The sequence below is a fragment of the Poeciliopsis prolifica genome, unplaced genomic scaffold (genome assembly GCF_027474105.1).
Source record: "Poeciliopsis prolifica strain line A6 unplaced genomic scaffold, Auburn_PproV2 SCAFFOLD050, whole genome shotgun sequence".
NCBI classification, from domain to species: domain Eukaryota; kingdom Metazoa; phylum Chordata; class Actinopteri; order Cyprinodontiformes; family Poeciliidae; genus Poeciliopsis; species Poeciliopsis prolifica.
This window is the reverse complement of record NW_026562425.1, coordinates 525320-549107: the sequence shown is the minus strand read 5'-3', so window position 1 is coordinate 549107 and position 23788 is coordinate 525320. Positions and strand designations below refer to the sequence as shown.

The following is a 23788-nucleotide window of genomic DNA, read 5'->3' as shown; positions in this document are numbered from 1 at the left end:
AAATATCGAGTCAACACCAACTTTAACCGCTAAATCAGTTGAGAAACTTTACCTGAGCTTCGGGGCGGCTGGCACTGAAACAATGTTTGAAGTCTGTGGTTCTTTGACTCCAGTTGGTGGTGGGATGTTGTACAGTTTGTCTAAATGCTCGACATGATCCAGCAGCCTGGAAGATCCTCGCTCTGCCACAAATCTGGTAATTTAAATAATGTTTACTTTGGTGAGCAACCTTCAACTGTTTAATGGTATTAACCCAAAAGAACTATTCATAAATATTAGTTGCACTGAAGCGCATCAATGAGGGCATTTTTGCACTTCAATGAGGGCATTTACATGTTCTGCAATGCCCTCAGATATTGTATTTATGTTTACATCTTGTTCTCTACATAGAGTGTTTTAAATTGTTTCTGAATGTTTCTGGTTTGAAAAATAAAGATATTGGGGTCAAAAGAAAAAAAAGGATTAGGAAAGGAAAAGTAACTGCTGCATAGACAGACCCTCTACTTCAAAATAAGAGCATGAACATAAACGGCTATCTACTTGAAGAAATCTGAACAGTCAAAACAAAAATCTCAAAACATTTTTGTCAAACTTTATTCAAATGAAAGTTTACAAAAAAGCCAGGCAAGTAAATTGGTGCTTAAGAATGCATCTGGCAAAATGAATTAAAGCGAAGCTAAGTGCTAACGTTTTCAAAGTTAGCAAAAGTGCTAAGCTAACAATAACCTATTAAGCTCATTAGCGGAGATTAGAATAAAATAAACTTTTTGTTTCCATGAAAAACTGTGGAATACATTCTTGGGTGGAAGCGGGTGTAACAAGGTTTTCAAATTTGCCTCATTTGCTTTTGGATCTAAACTTTTCTCCATTTTTACCTCAAGATTTGCTCACTGAAGCCTCTCAGCACCACATGGTTTCTGTCAAGAGGTTCCTCTGAGAGTTGAACAGGGCTGCACACAGCAGTACAGGATGAGTTCGAACCCACACAGCTTCAGAAACGGAAATCAATGCAGAATGGTGCATGAAAAAAATACCTGTCAGACAGGAAGATATTGACACTGAGAGCTTTTTGTTCTTGCTTTTATAGTTCTTGATGGCCCAAACAAGTTCATTTTCCAGCCAACAGTGTGCGATTGTGATGATGTTATCCACCTAGGAAGAAGGAGTATTTAGCTCTGACTTTATTCAGAATTAAATTCTGGCTACAAACATACAGTCAGACCTGAAGCTGCTGTATAAATTATGCCAGATTACTGCATCAGGCTAGAACTGCAGATAAACTGGCATCAAAGTTAACAGGAGCTTTGATTTTTAATAACATTTTTGCATGTGTAAGTAAGTATTTCAGAAGAGCTATTGGTTTTATTAAAGGTGATTCTCTATGTTCATTGAACAAGTTATGATAGGTCTATGAAACATTTTTTATTGTATATTTTACAGGAAATCAACCTTATATAATGAGATTTCTGCCTATTTTCAAAGTGAGCTCTTTTAGTGCATCTTGTCACTAAATCCAAATAACTGCCTACTGGCCACTCCCCGCCCCCATGTGAAAATGGCTGCAGACAGATCTATAAATCTTTGAAAAGCAGAAGTGAAGCCTCCTGCACAACCAGTAAGAATGCAGTTTAGATGGTGAATAAAAAACAAAACATTTGTCTTTTTCCATGAGCCAAATACATTGATAAAACCAAATCTGACCAAATCTGCTTGGATTGCTAGGTAACGTGTAAGCTGAGCTAGGTAACAGGGCAGCGCCTGCTGATTTGTGAAATTACATTCTGGTGGTTTTTAAAACGGCACATTTTCCACACACGAAACGACATTAACTTATTGTCAAAAAGAGCCGCGTGTTTCTTTATTTTGTGTTTCTAGAAGCAGTAAAAACCCAAATGAAAATATAAACATTTGCAAAATGTGAGTTTTGCATAATAGGTCCCCTTTAAATCATGACCAAAAACATTTTAACTGTAATCTAAATCAAAATCTGTATAAAAAAACCATTAAAAACATTTGGCTCCTTTCAGAACTTTAATATCTGTACTATTTTTGTGTATACAGTGTTATTTTCTTCTGTTCTGTACTTTGAATAGCACATACCTTGTTTTTCTCGGTAAACAGCTTGTAGAAAAAGCTGGTATCCATGTTTCCTTGTCTATTGGTCGATTCCTGCAAAAGAAGTGTCCATACAACATCGTTACCTCTAACAGCGCAACAAGACATCTGTGCAATCGATGGATAAACTGGCACCAAACTTATGGATTTAATGACTGTTGGTATAAAAGTATCTTCAATTTTCAATTATCTGCAGGACTGGAACTAACAATTATTTTTGCAATTGATTATTCAGACCATTAATCGACTAACTGGTTAAAATAAAAAAGGCAGACTTTTTATTTATGTACTTAAGCCACTTTTACAAATAGAAAAAAAGGAATAATTCAGCTCCTTTTATAAAGCCTTCTATTGCTTCAAATGCAATAAAAGCATTTCTTTACTTCACCCTAATTTAGTTATTTCTTCTGCAACAGCTGTTTCATAATTACTATTTTCAATCATAGGACAGCTTTTTATTCCATGTAATTACAGGAAAAGTTTTAAACTTTCACCTTTTATGCATGCAAATATGCCTGTAACTAGTAATTGTTTTAGTAATCGATTATTTTATCAATTATTCTGACAATTAATTGAATAAAAAATATTTACACAATATTAGAAATACAAATGAAGACGCAAATAAATTATTAAATTCCTCTTAAACATTTTATTGCAATAATATAGCATTCCTTTAGCATTAGCAAAGGATGCACCTGCAGTAAAAAAAAACCCAGACATTTCTGCTTGATTTAGCATCATGACAGTGCAAGGCTCATCTTTTGCTGAATTTCTGGATTAAACCATTGACATTTGGATAAAAAAGGTGCTTAAGAGAATTTATGTCCAGAATTTGAACTAGGTGAAGCTACAACCATGATACATGAGACATTCTGGGTAGAATGTGTTTACAACATATACATTTTGTATACCTTAAACAGAAAATGTATATATGTTGGCTTAATAACTGCTCTAATTATGTTGTTTGTTCTCGTTGTGTATACTCAAATTAACAACTAGTCTAATACTAGGAGAAGTAATCACCGTACTTCTTTTATTTAGCTGGAGCATGAGCTAACAACATGAACTACTCTTATTCGAACTCGTTCCTCTGTGTAGTTTCCTAGAGCTCCCCCATTGGGCAGGAAACCAAACTACCGTTACTATCGATATACAATAGAAATTAATCTCACAACACTGATTATTTCAGTAATATTATCACGATTCCCCACTTCGCTAACTGGAATCTTCTCTCCAGGTCAGAGTTTTCTTAATGCTACATCTCAGATTTCACGATAACGGAAGCACCAAACATCCTGACCTCCATTTCTTTGGCCAGAGTTCGGGCGTCTTCCAGCAGGACGTCGGATCGCAGCTCCACTTCGTCGTTGCCGCTGTCAGAGGTCCTGAAGAGCCGGCAGTTTTCCGATCTGTTCTTGATCATCACAGCGAGCAGAGCCGACACCTCCGTCATCTGCAGTAGTTCATGAACACGAAAAAACCCTCACTGAACCGATTCTCAAGTCATTCGGTCACTTTGAATCGTAAAGCTGCTTCCTTAAAGCGATTCGGCTTGTTGATAACATCGTAATGTGTGACGTATTTGCGTGACGACGTATAGTGCACGTTCCGTAGTTTACTTTAGAAAATATCCAAGATGGCGTCGCGGCGGAAGCGCTCCAAGATATGTTTATATTTCACAAAAAAGACGATAAAGGTTCGGTTGCAATATGCTCCGCACTTTAATCACAACAAAAAGAAGAAATACCTCCAATATCCTCAAATAGTTGACCAGACAGCCTGCGACCGATTTGTACAATGTAAAATGTTTGCTAAGTAGCTTAGCAACAGTGATGATTCAAGGGGGCGGAGCTTCGAGAGTTTCCTGCTAATATTTGAAATATTTGAAATGCAGATTTAGCTTCGAGAGTTTCCTGCTGTGTACGTGAAACTTCTCCGCATCCTGCTTATCGTATTAATGTTAACTACATACTGAATGAATAATCTCCATCTCACAATAACATTTACAGTCAGATTCAATAACTTGCAACATATTTATGAAGTTGCATTTCATGTTAAAATGTTCATTTTCCAGAGGACTTCTGATTGTTTACCAAGTTCTAAATGTGTTTTAATGGACTACATCATGGTGCATATTTTGAATTAAAGAGTTTGCTTCCTAATTCGATGAAAATTGAACATCGAAACGAAAAGCAAAATTGATAATGGAATCGGTATTGATAAATTCTTATAAATTTCCATCGTAAATCAGGTTATTGTAAAACCAAAAGTCACTCACAGTCGGTGTGAGAGGGTCGTGCTCTTCCTCTTCTTTCCTACGCTTCGTCTTGCCATTATCTTCTTTTTTTTCTTTTTCTTCCTTCGGTTTGTCCAGTTCCTCCAGGTTCGGGGGGATGCAGAAGTCCTGCTTCCTGCTCCAGGACTCGTCGTTCCATGAATGGGCGAAGACAAAGAGGACGGTGTTGCCAGGTAGCGGAGGCACGTTGTAGTTGCAGGAGATCTGGACGGCCTTATCCAGAGCTTTGCGGTAGCGGTCCAACAGGTCGACGCTGTAAAGCCTCTGACTTAAAAACACAAGTTAAAAGATCATGTTTCAACTATATCAGTTTTAATGTTAATTTTTGACACAAATATAATATTTGAAATGCAGATTTAGGACTGGATCTAATAATTATTGTAATAACTGATTGATCTAATAACTGATTTGAATAAAAACTGGCATATTCTGCAAATTTTCAATATCAAAAATACATTAAAACAGTTCTATTCTTTTTTTAAAGAAGGAAATAAACATTTTATTGCCTAAAATGCAATAACAGAATATGTGTATGCTGTATCATTTGTAGCTAAAGAAATACTTCTAACATCAAATTTCAATTTTTATTTTCAAAGAATTTGGACCAAGTAGAGCAAAAACTTTACTACTTGGGAATTCTGGGTAGAAAATATTTACAAATGTTTTTTTATTACCATGTAGAAAACAAAATGTTTTTTTTATAACAGCCTTGGCTTAATTACTGCTCTGAGTGTGTTGTACTTTCATTAAATGACCTTTAGTGAGGACTTGAGTAGAGTCTGTGTACTCCAATTAACAATTAATCAATTACTAAATTAGTTAAGATTTTTGCAATAATCAGTTAATCATACTAAATCCAATTAATCACAATTGATCAAAATAGTTACAATTAATCACAATTAATCGTTTCATCACTAGTATCACTCATGTGAAACTTTTACAGTTATAATCTAATTTTACTTGGCTTTTAGAAGCTGGGCCTTCTTGTTCTTGTACAGCCGATAGATGAACGGCACGCCAAGCGTCAGCTTTATCCTCCCCTTCTTACACGTCTCCCAATCATGGCGGCAGCGCGGACTCTTGGGAACTTTCTTCAGGATGCTCAACAGGATTTCTTTGGCAGGTGGGATCACTTTCTGGGAGGCAGAGGCTAAACGGAGAGGGGGGGGGGTTAGGTCTTTTCAATCTTTAATGTTGCATATTATGTTCTGTATCTAAACCAAATTCATGAGCAACTTGTAAAAAACTAAACGCCAAAATAAACTGGTGGCTTTGTACGTGCAAACCCACACACTTACATTCTTTAAAAATAAAAGACAAAAAAAAGAACATGATAACTAAAGTTAAAATAAAAACTGCGTAATAGATGCATCTATTTTAAAAGGTTTTCATTAGAAGATTGTTTTGGTTTGTTTACATAAGACATAAATTTATTTTAGTAATCAAATATTCTATCAATTATTCTGATGATTAATCAGATGAAAAAAATGGCACATTCTTCAGATTGTTGCAAACAAGCAAACAATTCATTTAATTTTTAAAATTAGAAAAAAAACTGATAGTGCCTGAAATACTACAACATAGAACTTTTTCAGTGTACGCTTCATCATCTGTAGCAAAAACGAAATAAAATACTGTCAACTAATTTGTTGATTAATAACTGCACAGCAAATGGTGCTTAAGAATTTATTTTTGCAGAATTTGAACCAGGTGAAGCTAAAAATGTCGCTTTGGGATTTCTGGATAAAACATATTTACAGACAAATGTTTAATTTAATCTTAAATGCAAAAACGTATATATTTTTTGTACAGTTTTGGCTTAATTACTGCTTTCAGTGTGCTGTGTGTTGTTCTTTTACTTTTATTTAATACTATATTAATTGTTTCAGCCCCAATTAAATTAAACAAAGGTGGTAACTGTTTTTGGCCATGTGTTGTATTTAACAACATTTTTTGAAGTTTTAGTTCTTCATATTTATGATGCGTCTTACCTAAAGTACGAAGCTCCAGGATGACTTTGTAAGCAGCGAGGAATCTGAAAGGAAACTGGCGGCTCTGAATGACTGCTTTCTGCGAAAACATCCAAACATCAACATCAGAGACATGTTTTTAATTCAACAGATCTGTGGCTCGTCAGAACGTGTCGCACCTGATTGGTCAGCCTGTGCAGGATCTTTTTGTGATGAGCCTCACTGATTCCTGTAGTGATCATGTTCCTCAGGTTCCTCAACATGGCCATGAACGGCAGAGATCCGCTGTCTGAACAGGAGAAACAAACATTTCTTCCAGGGCTGAGCGTCAAATTAGATTTTAATCAAATTGTATTTCTGAGATTTAACTTTTGAAAAATCTTATTCCAAGATGGCCGCCACAGGGCTTGCCGATATCACCATGAGCTGTGGAAACCCCCCTTAAAAAAATTCAGGATTTTCCAAATTTTAAATCCTCAAAAGCCAAAAAAAAGTTGATTAATCAATAAAACCGATTTATTTCCCAGCCCTGGAACAAACAATTTGATTAATCTTTTGTTCTCCTTTTATGATAAACTAGTTGACGCCAACAATGGATGAGTTTGGGTTTCACTTTCAGACCTATGAGCTTCTGCCAGGTGGCGGCCTTGTTGCCCTCCAGACTGACCAGCCGTTCCCACGTCTGCGGCTCTTTGAGCTTCATGCGGCTCCCGGCTCTGTCCGGCTCCCACACGCCTTTTATTCCACTGCGGGTGAACGCCTTCGCATCACTGGGGTACCTGCAGAAAGCCAGACACAAAGACTTTAAGACGGTTTTCTGCTACTCTCAACATCTATTTTAAATATTTCACCTTAAAAAGGGGCAAATAAATAAAAATATCACCGATAGCAACTTTTTAGGTTTCGGCTTATTGAGTTGTTTTAGGTTGGTTTGGACTAAATTCTAAAATAGTTCCCAAAAAGCTAAATGCAAAATAACTATAACCTAAGTTTAATACAGATTCATACCAAACAAAGTTCATAAATATAAAGTACACTTTGTTTCAGCTCCAGTAAATACTCAGTTAGTAATTTAAACGCTAAACATGCAAACTAGGACTCAAATAAGAACCTCTAAGGTTTTTGGGATTTCAGTGCAAACTTGAAGTTATCTGGCTCATTCATCAACTCCAAAATTAAATCAGCTGTGCAATGCAACAGTCTCTGGGTGTCAGGCTTCACCATCAGGATGCGAGCGTCTTACTTTTTCCCCAGGATTGCCATAACAAATTCAGCAGGTTCTTTAATGTGAAGCTTCTTGATCAGCTTCTTTATGCTGAACTCGCTCTGCTTTTTGTCCACCACCTCTCTGCTGCCCTCCATCTGGAACTGAGCATAAATAAAAAATAAAAAAACATCTGCTAGTGTTGGAACTGCAACAATTAATATTAATCAAACTGCGGAAATGTTATTTTACTTTCCATCTATGATTTGCTGCAGTTACAGTAAAAAGTAAACAAAGTGGTAACTTACAAATCTCTTCAGCATTTCCGGGCCAGATTTGAGAAATTTGGCCCATCGTTCGAGGTCTGATTCAGATGGTTTCTGGAAAAAAAAAAATTTTAAATAAAAATACTGAAACCAGAGAGCTGAACCAGTGGAGGACGGTCCACTGATGAGTTACAGAAACAAGTCAACTCCGTTAAAGGGGACCTATTATAAAAATTTAAATTTTTCACACATTTTATGCCTCCATTTAGGTCTCAACTGCATCTAAAAAACAATCACAGAACTTTGAAAAAACAACAAACAAAAATAGTAAGTTACATTTTTTGGGTATTTGGAAAGTGAGCCGTTCCAAATAACTCCTGGTTGTTAAGTAGCTTATTTGGATTTAAAGTGGCAGAGTCCCTAAAACAGCTCAAAATAGGCAGGACTGACCAGACTGAAATCTAATTATCCAAGTAGGATTTTGTATATAAAAAAAAATAAAGCACTACATGTTTTGTAACGAGGAGAGATCTATTCTAACCTGTTCAAGGAAGCATAATAGGTCACCTTTAGTGTAGAAATCAATTAGATTTTAGACAGATTTTTAGCCACACTATATCCGTCATAACATACAGTTTTCTCCAAGTACAAAGCTGGCACCTTCTCCTTTATTAAAGTAAGTCGTCTACCTTTCCTTTCGGTTTCTTCCGGCTGTGTTTGCAGCGGTGTTTCCGCGTGTTGTACTTGGCCAGCTGGTACTCGCTGAACTGCTTGAACTTGTCGACCATCGCCTTCTTCAGACACGTCGGAAGGCGCTGCGTGAAGCACTGGAAGAGGGTAATCAGTATGTTCAGTTAGAAATGAAGAAGTGGAGGATGGATGGAGAAACTGATGCTGACTCAGACTTACTGTAGAATAGATTCTGACTATTTCCAGCCAATCGGAGGGCAGCTGCACGGCAGCGCAGAAATATCTGCGGAAGTGCGGCTTGGTGGGGTCCAGATTGGCGGCCAGAGCCAATAAAAAGTTTGTGGTGATCCTGATGTTTAATTCTTGCCTGGTGTAAACGGCAACCTGGACAGGAAACGCAGAGCGAACGCACAGATTGATATCACGATATGCATCACAAACCCTATAATCACTATTTGTGGCAATGACGTTGACCTTTGATCTTAAAGGAGACCTATTATGCAAAATTTTTATTTTGCATGTTTTTATACTTCCATTTGGGTTTCAACTACTTTTAAAAACAGAGAAAAAAAAACAGCTTCTTTTTTGGCAATAAATGGTTTTTGGTTATGGAAAATGAGCCGTTTCAAAAATGTGTTGATTCACATTCAATGGGCACTGAGCATGTTACCTAGCAACCCCAACACATTACCTAGCAACCCAGGCAGACCTCCAGTACATTTGGTCAGCTGGTTTTATTCTTGTTGGTTGTGCAGGAGGCTCCACTTCTGCTTTCCAAAGGTGTGTGGATGTATAATTGAGCATTTTTTGGAGCCATTTTCACGTGTAAATTTTGAGTTGGGCAGCTTATTTGGATTTAAAGTGACAAGAAGCCCTAAAAAAGCTCAAAATACACAAACCTGAGCAGACTAAATGCCATTACCAAGAATGATTTTGTGCAAAAAAACATGTTTTAAACATGTTTTATATCACCCACAGGTCTATTAAATGGATGTCATTTAATAGGTTACAAAAGTCAACAAACTGTACAAAGACCGACCTTAAGAAGGAACTCCGGGTCTCGATCAGAAACATCCTTGGCCAGCGCAGTGATTTGGGTCCAAACGCTGTCCTCCGAGTTCCAGTCCGGCTGGCCTGGAGATTTGCTCTTATTGACCAGAGAGCAGCAGACGGCGTTCAGCAGGAGGTACTGAACGACACAGACAGGAATCAGCACCCAGGGGTCAAAGGTGACAACTTTGTTTTTGTTCTTAGATTAAAAATAAGACCTTTTTGTCTTTCAGCTTTTCTAAAGTGGTTTTGTTTCCTCTGTCCAGTTCAGGAAACTCTTCCTGTCTGACGGCGACGGCGTCATCAGGTTTCAGGTTGTCCATTTCTATGACTGGCGTCTCCGTGGCGACCTCAGGGTCGTCTTCATCGTTTTCATCCTCAGACAAAATGTTGTCTTCATCCAGCTGCTGACGAAACACAGAACTCAATGCTTCAGAGCACATTTTCAATTATTCTAGAGTTTAATCAAGATAATTACAAACATTTTGTAGAAAGAACAAACTTTTCTCAACAATTATATTCAGGCGAATTTTTCCTTATTTAAGTCAGTTAGAATTATTGAGATTGGTTCAAGTTGATAAATGCCAGAATAAATATATTATTAGTTTTTACAAAGGCAGAGGTCTTTGCAAAAATTACCATGTCTTTAAAAACTGGTTGTAAGTTAATTAAATTATAACATTTAAGGACAAAGAAAAAATTACTAGTTACCCTGCAGGTTATTTAAACTAAAAAACAAAACATGTTTATTATGTGATGAGTGAAATAATCTGCTACTAATAGAACTTTTTCTATTGATATTAAGAAGTTATAAGAAGTAAAGAAGTATTACTACAAGCCTCTGTTTCTTGCTGAAGAGTTTGCAATAGAAAATAGACCAAAAAGTTGGTAAGATTTGTGTTTTTTGCAGTGATTCTACCTACGACTAAAGAAAATGTATGTAAACAATAGAAGAAAACAATTTTTAGAATGTATGTTTTTCACCTTTATAATTCTGAAATTATAAATAATGTAAGTGAACTAAAACACAAATCATTAGGCTGATTTATAGTACAGTTAGAATTTCTAAATAAGAAATAGAGTTTTTTTTCTGTACCACGCTTGTTTCTTCAAAGGACGATTGCATCTCTTCTGATATTTCCTCCTCTTCTTCTTTTGCATCATTTCTCTTTTCTCCATCTTGTTTCAGGAATGAAGGAGGACCAGCGAAGCGATTCAGCAGAGAACCCCCGGTCAGCGATGAGGAAACCAGAACGTTGGAGGCGACAGTGGAGGTGAAGGTAGAAGTACGACTCTGATACCCAGAGGAGAGGATTTTGTTCTGGGTGCTGAGGAGAGGAGAACTGCTGGAGGAAGAGGAGGAGAGCAGAGAAGAAGAAGAGGTGGAGGACAGGCTGGTTGGCTGAAGAGACAGAAGGGAGGAAGGATGAAACAGCGACGATGTCATCGGTGACACCTGGGATAAAATTTTATTCTCCAAACTTGGAGGGCAATAGTTGGAGGTCTGACTTCCTGAAGCCGCATTCAGCTGCTGCAAGGCCAGCGCCTTCATTTCTGCAGAGAGACACAAAGAGTAAAGCATTTACATGTCCTTACTCCCACAAACATTGGTGCAAATACCAAGACTATCGATGTCCGCGCCTTGTTTGCCACAGTTAGCAGGTTAATAGTCCCTCCTGTGACTGTAGCATCTGAACTTCACTCTATCAGGGCCTGCAATCAGTTTCCCAACTTCTTTGCAGAAAATGTAATAAGATGAGGGTTAACCTGCACAGCAACATGACAAATGGACACAAAATGGCTAAATTTCACCAGTCAATTAAACTCTTCTTCTGCAGTCTTGATATTCTACCCCAACCTTCTTAAAGGGGCAGTGTTATGTGTTTTCCAGGCACATTGCACCAATTTATAACACAATCAAGTAACAATGTTACCTTCAGTTGTTATAAAAATGCTCTATGTCAAATATGACTTAAAAAAAATTACTTTGTGATTTAATCCTTTGAAATTGGGCCTCTGTCCCTTTAAAAACTCCAGCTCTTTCTGAAACTACCTTCAGAAAGTCGTCACTAAAAGTAGCACCTATAATGAGCTCAGCATTTCCACCAGGTGTTTGCTAATTGCTGCTGGCTAGTCTGAAGGGGCTGAGTGGGGATGGACTCTGTGAGCCAAAAGCTCAGAAGCTTGCAAACTGCAGCTCAGGAGGAGCTACAACTCGAGGGTGGAGCCAAGTTCACCCAGGCGTTTTGTACCGCTGAATGGTTGCCATGAAGATTCAAGGATTTCTCAAGAAATTTAAGCAAACTCCAGGTACGTTTTTGATGAGAAAATAACATTAAAACATGATGTAAGGGACTAAAGTGCCTTTGAGGTTTGAAAACATTGTTACTGCAACTTTATTCCATACGTTTACTTTTATTTTCTTTAATTGTAAAGTTTATATTTCTTGCTTTGTAAGCTTTTCTGTTTATGGGTTTTATTTTTGTTTTTGATTAAGTTTGTGTCTATTCTGTTCTTCTAGGTTTCCAGTAAGCACTTTGATAAACTCTTTGTATGAATGTTAGGGCTAAACAAATAAAATTGTCTTGGTTTCACAAATAAAATCCAAATTGTTTGACTGAAACTGAGGTGTTTAGCAAAATAAAAGCAATAGTTTTGGTTGTAGATACACAAGGTTGGTGACGTGCAGCTAAATATGCGTCTGCAAAGCATTAAATCAGGAGCCTGAACAAAATGCAAGTCACTCCCTTTTGGATTTGTAAATAAACATTTAGAAAGCCATCAGCATTTTTCCTTCACAAATTCCCACTACTTTGTGTTGGTAATAACAGGAAATCCCAATAAGGTTTTGTGACTGAATGTGTTTAAAGAGGTCAAAGGTGATTGGAGCCACTCCTTGCGTAGATATTGTGAAAGTCAGAAACAATACAGCATATATTTTTAGAATATAATAGATATACTCAAAAGATAGATGTTAATCAAAGAGTTAAATAGGAATAAAACTAAATTGGATATTAGAAATGTGTTACAAAGTCGTCTGAAGATGTAGTATTCAACAGCATATTCAGCTTTCTTAGGAGGACAGGTATTATGGAAAGATTATAGTGGTTATACATCTGGTCCATACTACAGTCTGGAAGGTGGCCGTAACGCACCTAAAAGTTGTTTGACAACTGCCAGAAAACAAAAAGAAGAAGAAGAAGGAGCCACTCCTCCAAATCTCAGCTCTGCTGCATTATTTCTGCTGATTGGACAAACAGTTAACCTTTTGAGCAATAAAATTATTAATTTAAGCCTAAAAAAGAGATTTTTTATAGGGGTGGGCAACTTCAGGCCAAATCCTGCAGCTTTTAGATGCGTCTCTACTTCAACACACCTGAGTCAAATAATGAGGTCATTAGCAGGTTCTGGAGAACCTGACTGCACTGAGGAGGTGACTCAGCCGTTTGGTTGAAGTGTGTTGGAACAGGGAGAATCTAAGAGAGCAGGACTCCGGCCCTGCAGGACCAGGATTGCCCACCCTGCACAACCTGTTTTTAAAAGTTGACTTTCTGCAAGCATAGAATGATTTCGGGAGTCGAACAAGATTCTCAAACACACAACTAAGTTTCAGATGCATCCAGTGCTTCACATCATAATCACTTTGCATTTGAAACCAATGAACAGAATAAATAAGGCGTGGCGGTCAGCCGACAACAGGAAACTCACCAAACACCGAAGAATCAAGCTCCACTTGAAGAGGACGGACTCTAATCTAAAATATCTGGACACAAATTATGTTTTCCACAGGAGTCCAGCTGTAGTTTAGTATTCTAAAAACCAGAAGTAGAAGGGTCTGGTGACGCAATTAGCTTTGCTACGTCATACGTTGCTTAGGTGCGCACCATAACTCCGCCCACCCGGTCCGGGTGGACGGGGTTAACCTGAGTGTCTTCTTTCAGATTTACATAAAGTAATTAATAAAGTCAGGTTAATCAGCATGTTATGATCACTTACATACCATATTGTTATTATTGTTATTGTTGTTGGTAATTTTATGATTTATGCATCTTTATAGCAGCACATTAATAGAGTGATCAAAGACTACTTTTTTTTTATCTTTTAGAAAAATATGTTTTTTCCCCTATGAAATATATTGATAACTTACTAAAAAAGGTTTACTTTGATTAAATGTGTGAAGGAAAGAGAACTTCCAGGCACTATTCAGTATCAATTTATTTTTATTCTTTAATATGGTTTATTTAATAGTTACAGGTTTTTATATACGACCATCTTAGATTTAGGTGAAATACATTTTCACTTAAATTATCATTTTTTGGCCTTTCCCTGTATCTCTGCTATGGTCGGACAAATTACTTCCAGAACCCAATACTATTTATTTAATAGATTATAGCACAGACGTGTATAATTCGACATGTTTTGAAACCAGATCCGCCCAAAAAAAAAAAAGAAAACATAACAAAAACCCCCGGAAAACTCCTCCCACACCATCTTGCCATCACTTCTGTCCGAGTCTTCCACCGGCGGATTGTTAAGAAGCGTATGCAGTGATTGAGCTGTATTTATTTATAACTGGCTGTGATTTACATTTTCTAAGCTGCGCTTTGCTAACAACCAAACACATACAGATTCGTAAATTTATAAAATGCTCGTTCGAATAAAGTTATAAATGCTCAGATGGACAAATGTCCACTGGAATCTTGTTTTGACCCATCTGAGCTTCCGTAGCCCACATATTGTTTTCATTTAGTAAAAGTCCTTTTTTTACATCTGACGCCCTAAAACCAATTCAAGGGGAAAATAAAGGAACTGGAATTACCCCATCAGTGCCTAAAGATAGAAAAAAGTAATAAATTATAACCAAAACACTTAAAAAAACAATTACATTTCTGAGTTTCTAAAGTTGAAAAATTACTAGGAAAAAACTGCAATTTTGAGAATCTCAGAAATTTTCTAGAACAAGGGAATTTGAGTTTGAAAAATCAAAAATGTAAGTTTTTTCAAGCAAATTTGACATTTCAAATTCAGAAATTTGTAAGTTTTTTTAATAGAAAATTTCTGAGATTGTTGGTGAAATTGGCAGGACTGTGCCTACATTTTCTAAAAAAGCATTCATTTATGTGGCATTCATATCTCATTAAAACCTGAATAGAATCCTGAAAACTATTTAGAAAACTTGCATATGGTGAACACATCTCAGCTTGTTAGCAAACACTAACCCACACAAACAAAACTTCGAGCTCAAGTCCTTTAAAACAAATTAGTTTATTCATAGATGTCAACACTGAAGAAAAACAATTCATTAATGCTTTACTTCTTTGGCAATGATGATTGAAAAAACAGTATATCCCCATACCAACAGTCAACCTGTTATTATTGTAAAGCTTCAAGTGCACAACCTTCTCTTCATATTACACACATAATACATTTTACTTAGAAGAGGAATAACTTGAGAAAATACTTCCAAGTAAAAAAGTATTTGGTAAAAAAATACAAAACAGTCAAATACTGATGTTTGAGCTTATCAGTTAAAATGAAGTAAAACAAACATATTTCATGTTCTGTGCAATTTTTTGCATTTTAAAGAAAGAGAAGATTTACAAATAATAAAGTACAGACATCAGACAAACATTTAAAAATTGCACAGTACAGCAGAAAATGTTTATAATTTAGCATGTAAACAATTTTCTGTATGTTCACATTTTCTCCAAAAGGCACAGCAGGTCAGTAGCTAAAACATTTCATCAGAAAAATACATTTTTGATCATCATAAAAAAATACTGAAACATTAAAGCTTAAGTTGGTAATTTTTATGATGTTTTAACTACCAACATTTCCTTACAGTTTAATGAGAAAATTTACGACAAAAAAATAAAATAATGCAAAAAAAAAAATACATATTAAGGTTCTCTGACTTCAACTTCCCGGTCAGAAAATACCAATAAGAGTCGAGAGAATGATCTTCGTTCTGTTAACAAATATTGCTGGTTTGCTACAGCTATGCTAAAGGCAAAGAAAAAAACGAAAGTTACAGAAAAACTAATTTCTGGCGTTCACAAGGACAGGAGCCCTGCAACAGACTGGAACATTAGCTGGAGATAAACACCAGTACCTCCCAACCCCACTAGGAACAAGGGTAGATGGATGGATGAGGGCAGGAGCTGTGGAAAGATAACTGAACCGCAGCAGAGAGTGAAGAAAGGGAGCTGGGAAGTGTGCTTGTTCAACTTCAGGCTAAGTCTGTGGTTTTCTCTGCAGCTTTTGGTAAATCTGCAGAGTTTTCCTCCATTAGGAGATTGACCTGATCCTCAGAAATGAGGCGGGGAGCTCTGTTGTTAGAAAGAGGCAGAATGGTTGGAGAAGTTGATCCAGAGCTCACTGAAAAACATACAGGTCCTTTCTGGTCTTGGGAAGTAGCTGAGGACTTGCACTGGGGACAGAAATGTTGACAATTTTATCAGTTAGCATTAATAATGGCATTGCTAACTAGGATATAATTAAATGAAGAAGAAACAAGACTTTTAACCGCAGGATTAAATCATTATATTCACTGAACTATGATCCAGACCCACATCTTGGTGTCCCTGACATGCATTTGCATTATTATTTCTCTTTATGATGCAATAATGACATATATGGACTTACCTTCTTTCTACAGCACCATACAGCAAAACCAGCAGCAATAACAACTGCTGCTGGACCAACTGCTGCCCCACTAACAAGATAAGGGAGAAGAGCTACAGCAAGAACAGCAACAGCATCATGGTTTGCAGACCCTAAAAAGAAAAAACAAGAGAATATAAGAAAACAGATCCAACATGATCTAAACCCAGTAATGTCTCGATGTCCAATCCGCCTGATTTCAGCAGCTGAATAATCTGATCAGGATGGACGCAAATTCTGCAGAGTCCTACCAAAAACCTACTCATTGGATTCAGGTGAGCTAAAGCAGAAACACAGATAAACTTGTGGAGACATAAATAGTTTAATATTCCTGTTCTAATTTGATCTGAAAATGTCTGGTGGAGAACAGAGGTTATGTTACTAAGCAGCAATACATTTTCCAACTGGTTTAAACCAAAAATGCTTTTACTCCTCAGTCTTGCTTCCAGATCTGGAACAGGATCATTGCTGACCTGGGTGCTATGGCTACAATCAAATTATTAACAGAAGTTTTTAAAACATTAAAGCAAAATGAATCTGATAGGATTGTTCTGCAGATTGCACATATTTGGGTTTTGAATTCTCATAGCATGTTTTCTTTAAAACCTACCTTTAACTGTAACGTTGTATTCTTCCAGCAGCTCCTTTTTGTCTCCTAAACCCCATGCAGAGTAAACGCCACTGTCAGATTTTGTAGATTCTTTAATTTCACAGATCTTTCATCTCCAGAAAGTTCAATTCTTCCAGTGTAGTTCTTCTCCACTGTCGGTTTGCCACTGGAATCAAACACCACTAATGTGTCTTTTGAATTGAACTGCCAGTAAAAAAGGTGAAACTTCTTCAGAACGGTGACATTAAGAAGCAAATCTCCTCCAGTCTGCACAGAAATATCAATCCCAGCACCTGCGAAACACAACAAAAGGCTTTAAAACAAAACTGAATTTATTAACTCTTTATCCTATTAGTTTGTGACTCAGTTTGTTTTTATTTGTTTATTGTACGAACATATCAAATGTTTTTTATTGTTAAGAAAAACACTGTTGACTTAAGAAGCTAAACAAAAACAAATAAGATAATCATTTACCTTGAACATTGTCCAGAAGAATTAGAATTACAAACACAATCAGAGAAAAGAGCAGCAGCATCTTGTCACAATGAGGTCGAGTCTGATGCTAGATAAAACAAATACACTTGAATATATAGATTACAAAACATTTAACATATTTAAATTGCAAAAAATAAATATTCAACATAGAAAAACATAGATTGTCGTTATTGTCACGTTTAAGTGAAGGCGGCATTTAGGGTCAGCAGGTCAGCTACATTCATCCAGCAGGTTCGACCATCACTGCTGTTTTATTTTCAACACTTTTCAGCATTTTTTTAAACTACAAGTCTCAACTTTTTATTATATAATTAAAAAAAAACACATAAAAGGCAACATTAAATAACATGCTTCAAAATTATGTGCTTAACAACAACAATAATAGGTCATAGACATAATAAGTTGTCTATTATTGATATGAAATTAGTTTTTTTAAAAAAGGAGGAGTATTTAGGACTGACACGCCCACTTTAGAAGAGTTAGCATGTTGAGCTACAACTGTAATAAAACTATGGATCAACAACTGAGCTGGCGCGGATGTTTAGATGAACTGCTCCTTAAAACAACACAAACAATTTCCTACGGAAACGTCAAAAACACTCGCTGTTATCTCAATGCAGAAAAACGAACCTCTTTGCACCGGAGCTTTAACGGTACCGGCTCACCGGGTCCGGTCCCGTTCTGTTCGACGTTAAAACTGCTTCTTCTGAGGTCACCACCACGCTTATAAAGTTGCTTTTCCAGAACAACTTAGATTATTTAATGAATGAAAAGTTGCCTCAATAGGTTAAAAGAATCACAGAGATAACTCGAAAGAGCCTGGGTAGCTCTCCATACAAACAAACAGAATTTTCTTCTCGCGTTTTTTGCAGGCGGTAAGGCATTGTGGTCGCCACCTTCTGGATTGGAGGGTGAATAACAACAACTGTAATACATATTTTCTCATAAATACCTGTTGCGCTTTTACAATAATAAAAATATTGATACTTATCATGGCTTTGAAAATTATATCACCTACATTCCTCTGCGATATCTCCTTAACCATCTCTCTCTGTAGCTCAGATTTCAATATTTGTCTCTAACATTACATGCTCAGACAGTTCCTCTTACCTGCATCATGCTTATTTAGTCATAATTCTGATTAAAGATATCTTGAATGACACCATAAATGTATAAGATGCATTTTGATGGGATATGTATATTCAACTGGTGCAAAAATACATTTCAGACATCTTCAAAGCAAATAATGATTAAACAAAACTAAATTAGAGAGAACAAATTTTCTTTTAAGATATCGAAATGAATTGGAGTCACCTTTACTTTTTTTTCTATTTCAGATATCTATAACACTCTGAGTAGTCAGAATGACATTACTGATATCTTGAATAATTATTCTGTTTAGTCAAAATGAAAATTGTTACATACAATTTTGTGAAAATTTCAACAAAACAATGAAAAAAAGATTTTTGTAAATGCATATTTTTCAGCTTGGAAATGGGATGAGTAGAACTTTTAGCTAAGAGAAAAACAGTAGATTATTGAAGGTGATTTAAATTTAATATACAAATTACTTCATTTCATTACAGTGTTAAACTTGACACAAGATATAAAACTTGACCCAAAAACTTTTGGGTCTCACTGATCTGGTAGGTATGGCAACAGATGATGGTTGAATTTAGGTTCTTGAAAATGTCTCAAATGTTGAAAACCCACCTTGAATTGTGACGTTTCATACTGATTTCTGATCACGGTTGTAGACCAGTTTATTTTGCTAAATTATTATATTTTAGCTAAATATTACTACTGAGGGACACAAGCAGGCCTCCTGATGCACAGATTTAAAAAAAATCTAATATGCCTGTCAAGAACAATCGGTTTGTGTTTAGACGCGTTCAGTCAGGACATAACTGACTGAACGCGTCTTGGACAGGAAGAGCTCAAAGGTGACACTTCCCACCATGATGAGGGTCGATGTTGTTTCCTGCTCAACAGTTTGTTGAGACATGAAGAGAGACTTACACAGAAGGAGTTGATGATGTCTTTGTCTCTGATACTGGCTCTTCTGATCATCAATAATGAACCAGGTAGGAAATAATAAAATACAATAAATGCAAAGTAGAATAAAAAAGTGTGGAAAAACCAGCTTCATTCATCTGATAGGTTTTAAGTTGTTCAACCAACATTGTGGAACCTAGAAATGTATTTTTCAGATGAAAACTATTTATATAAATCTTGAATGTAAACCTGCCATTTTGTTCACAGGATTCCTCAAACATTTCTGACATTAAAATGAAACACACAGTCCTAAACTTAAGTTGTTATGTATCTGTGTTTTACAGGAACTGATGCTTTCGCTTCAGTGTTTGTGCGGACGGGTGGCGATGTTTTTCTCAACGTCTCAGAAGTGGAGGTTCCCAAAAACTATCATCTCCTTTTATGGAAATTTGCCACAGATGATGTGCTGGTGTCTTTCTTCCCACATGGAAAATCAAACCTGGGTAATTTTTATGGTACGAGAATAGACCTTTTGGAAAAGAGATTCTCCATAAAACTAAAAAACCTCCAAAAATCTGACAGTGGACTTTATACGGCGGTAGTAATAGCAGCTTCAGAAAAAGTACTAACTGGATACAACGTCACAGTTCAAGGTAGGACATTTTAATACAAAATTTATACTTTGAAAGAAAGAAAAATGTTTCTGTCTCTAACACTTGTTTTTGTTATGCCATGTTGTAGTTTTGACAGCATTTATTGTCTGGCGGTTCTTGCCCTGCTCAGGAATCAGGGGGCGTCAACTTCCTGATCAATGTAGATACATAACGCAAAGGAAAATGTCCTCAGATGAATCTGAAGTAATATTTTCCTTTACTTCTGCGTTGAGTTGACGTAAAGCTGCAGTGAGGAAAATACGTAGTTGAGCGACTTTGCAAGTTCTCCCACTTAGAAATTATGGACTGGTCTGAAATTTCCATCTTAGGTGAAAGTCCACTATGAGAGACATAATCTAAAAAAACCCGGAAATCAAAATGGAAGACGTTTTAATCACATATTTGTGTTACTGCTGCAAATAAGTATTTGAACATTTGTGAAAATAAATGTTAATATTTGGAACAGTGACCTTTGTTTGCAGCTTCAATCGTTTCCTGTAGTTTTTCACCAGGTTTGCTCACATCGCTGCAGGGATTTTGGCCCATTCCTCCACACAGATCTTCTCTGGATCAGTCAGGTTTCTGGGCTGTCGCTGAGAAACACGGAGTTTGAGCTTCTCCAAAGATTTTCTATTGGGTTTAGGTCTGGGGAGGCTGGGCCACTCCAGAACTTTCATATGCTTCTTACAGAGCCACTTCTGGTTCTGTGTTTTGGGTCATTCTCATGTTGGTAGACCCAGCCATCGCTTCAGTGTTTTGGGGATGGTACTCATCATTCTTCGTCCTCCAAACACAGCGAGTGGAATTAAGACCAATAATTTCTATTTTGGTCTCATCTGACCACATAACTTCCTCCCACGACTCCTCTGCATATTCCAATAGTCATGGGCAAACTTACGACGGACCTGGACGTGCGCTGATTCAAGCAGGGGGAACCTCCTGCCATGCATGATTTTAAGCTATGCTATCTTGGTGGATTATTGGAAACATTGGTGCCAGCTCTTCAGGTCATTGACCAGCTCCTCCTGAGTAGTTCTGGACTGATTCCTCACCTTTCTGGGGATCACCGATACGCTATGAGGTTACGTCTTGCAGAGTTCATCTTTTTCATCAAGCTGCTTGGCAATTCCCCTGCAGCCCCTTTCCAGTCTTGTGGAGGTCTGCAATTTTTGTCTCTGGTTTCTTTGGACAGTAGTTTGAGTCATGAGTTGCTTTTGGTGTAGATAATTGACTAGGACGTTTTTTCTTCAAACTTCTACTTTTCATTCAAAACCTTTTGTTTATGTAACATGTGTCATGTTCAATTTAGACTAAATGAATTAAATAAACATTTTGAATTGGTGAGTTTGCTTTGCTGACATGCAAAGAAAAGGCTTCATTGTCTTTATTTTCTGTGTTTCTGTGTTTTGCTTTGCTCCAATTTTTCCTATCGGTTCTCCGTAGATCCGGTGGGTCCGGTCGATCTGACCGTTGACTCCGTGTCCGGCGACTCTTCCTCCTGTAACGTCACAGCGACCTGCACCGCCGACGGCACCGACATCAGCAGCACTTTCAGACCTACCATCAAAACCTGCCTTCAAGAGGGGGGAGAGGGATCAAAGGTCACCAAATCTGGTGCTTCCCTCAAGGTCTTCCTGTCCGGTTCATCCATCGTCTGTAACCATAGCAACCAGGTCAGCTGGATGGAGAAACAACGAGATTGATCACCTTTGTCCGAAGAATGCCGGTAAGTTTGAGATTCACAACAAGATAAAGTTTTCCTACCCTTTTTGCATTTTGTCAAGTTATAGCAAAGTTCAGTGCATGGACTTTGACTGGACCAATTGAAGGTGAACTTCCAACCCAGTCCAAAGTTAGAGATTTTCTGTTATTATTATCGTACTATATTTGACTCCATCCACCTTCTCATCAACTCTGACCAGATTCATTTTCTCTGCTGAAGTAAAAAGTGGAAAAAATCCACACTTTGCATTTTGCATTAGGAGGAAAAGAGTAAATTTTTGATCTTATCTGACCAGAAAACCGTCCATAACAGGTTGTCTATGACCTTTGTGGACTTCTTATTTTGGCTCTTTATTGCAGCTCTTAAGAAAATGTGGAGATTAAATGATAGAGATTAAACGAATGCAAAAGCACAACATTCTTTACAAATTATTTTTATAAAAAAGGAGTTTCAGTCCCTCTAGCAATTCTGCACTACTTTGTAATCCCATTTAATTACATTGAAGTTTGTGAGAAAACATAAAATTGTTTAAGGTGTGAACATTTTGCAATGTGGAGAAAAAAAACATTTTGATTTCCAAGTCAAAACATAAATTATTAGGAGGAAAAATCACAAAACCGTCACATATAAGTTGTGTTCAAGGAAAAGTGGGAAAATACGATTTTACTCTCGGTTATGTTTACATACATTTACTTCTCAAGATGCTTCAGGTTGTATTTTTCAAATGCACATGAGATAAATGACTAGATTTATAGAAATCTTGATAAAACTTAAATTAGAGAAATTAACTAGTCACTCTGGTTGAATTGATGCCTCCCTGTTGCAGATGCAGACGAACTCCTTGGATTTTCCATTTGTTACGTGAAGAAAGTGGTTTTCTCAGTGGGTCTGATTGTCATGGTGTTGGTCGTCATCGCCGTCCACCTCATGGAGAAATTCAACAAACACAAATGACCGGTTACATGAATAAAAAATATGACTTTTTCTGATATATTTTCTAAATCACTTGTGAATTTTTTATATATTATTCCTTCTTTGTAACAATTATAACACAATTTTTTGGCATTTCTTTCTTTTTCTCGTCTGATCTCACTGTTATGATTTGTTTGGTACAGGTTTATTGATTCAATCCCAAAAAGTCATTTCAATTTAATGACGCACACATTGCAATTGATCCTAGTTATTAGTTCACTATTTGTATGGAAGAAGATTAAGGCCATCAAAGAAAAAGTAAAGAAAATGTTGAAATTTAGTTTTTACTAAGAATCAAAATTGTTTAAATTCAAATTTAATCGTGAACTCAAATCTCCAAAAGAAATTTGGAATACGTTTTCAGCGTATGTAAAAGTGCAGGTTTAAAATCCTATAACAAAAGAAATTCAGAGAAAATATAATTCTGAAAAACATGGTAGATTCTGAGAAAATATTGAATTTAAATTCAAAATGGTGCAAAAAAGTCAGAATGTGGAAAAGAAGTGAAAATTCCCTGAAACCAGTCAAACTTCTGAGGAAAAAACAGAATTATGGGATTAAAGTCTGATATCTTTAAAATACTTTAAAGTAAAATTTTGACATTAAAGTCAGTTTTATTTATTTTTATGTGGCCCTGTTCTTCTTCCATACATCAGATTATCATCACTATTCAGATTCTGATTTGTAAATCAAATTCAAGTAGAAATGTTGAATATTTACAGTGAAGCGCTGTCTGCAGTTAAACCACCTCATCCTGTACCCAACATCCCGGCGGCCATGTTGTCTGATTCCTTAAGCCTTGGATGAACTATGAGTTTTGTTGCTTTTATTTACTTCCTGAAACAAAGAAACAATCTTTACTGACAGTCTCTGAGGCTTCGCTGAAGTTTGACTGTTATTTGAGAAAAAGTTTGGGAGGGTTGATTATTTTTATAAAATCTAGTTGTCTTGCTAATGGACTCAAAGAGAAAAAGGTTTCATGGTCTCTTCACTGCTCTTTACAGAGGATGTGGTTTCGTACTCATCTCACCTCGTGACCTTCGGTTTTAGTCAGGAAACTAATATGTGAAAATTAGAGTCAGAGTT

The 23788-nt window shown here is 36.6% G+C and overlaps 2 protein-coding genes across 2 annotated transcripts in view; one reads left to right on the top strand and one right to left on the bottom strand.

Moving 5' to 3' along the window:
* Positions 1–13393, bottom strand: part of LOC129377969 (telomerase protein component 1-like) — a 36825-nt gene extending 23432 nt beyond the window's left edge. The window contains 19 exon segments of the mRNA XM_055058192.1: positions 53–193; positions 876–950; positions 1035–1065; positions 1068–1152; positions 2101–2169; positions 3416–3568; positions 4394–4679; positions 5372–5561; positions 6403–6481; positions 6561–6670; positions 7003–7160; positions 7625–7749; positions 7894–7965; positions 8541–8678; positions 8761–8925; positions 9581–9730; positions 9810–9995; positions 10688–11145; positions 13300–13393. Coding sequence (XP_054914167.1) covers positions 53–193; positions 876–950; positions 1035–1065; positions 1068–1152; positions 2101–2169; positions 3416–3568; positions 4394–4679; positions 5372–5561; positions 6403–6481; positions 6561–6670; positions 7003–7160; positions 7625–7749; positions 7894–7965; positions 8541–8678; positions 8761–8925; positions 9581–9730; positions 9810–9995; positions 10688–11143 — 2669 coding nt within the window. The 5' untranslated portion in view covers positions 11144–11145; positions 13300–13393.
* A 5980-nt stretch (positions 13394–19373) lies between these two features.
* LOC129377942 (uncharacterized) lies at positions 19374–22837 on the top strand. Its single transcript, XM_055058163.1, has 4 exons — positions 19374–19443; positions 19699–20007; positions 21451–21684; positions 22557–22837. The coding sequence occupies exons 1-4, from the start codon at positions 19392–19394 to the stop codon at positions 22682–22684; spliced, it is 723 nt and encodes a 240-aa protein (XP_054914138.1). The 5' UTR covers positions 19374–19391; the 3' UTR covers positions 22685–22837.
* The last annotated feature ends 951 nt before the right edge of the window (positions 22838–23788 follow it).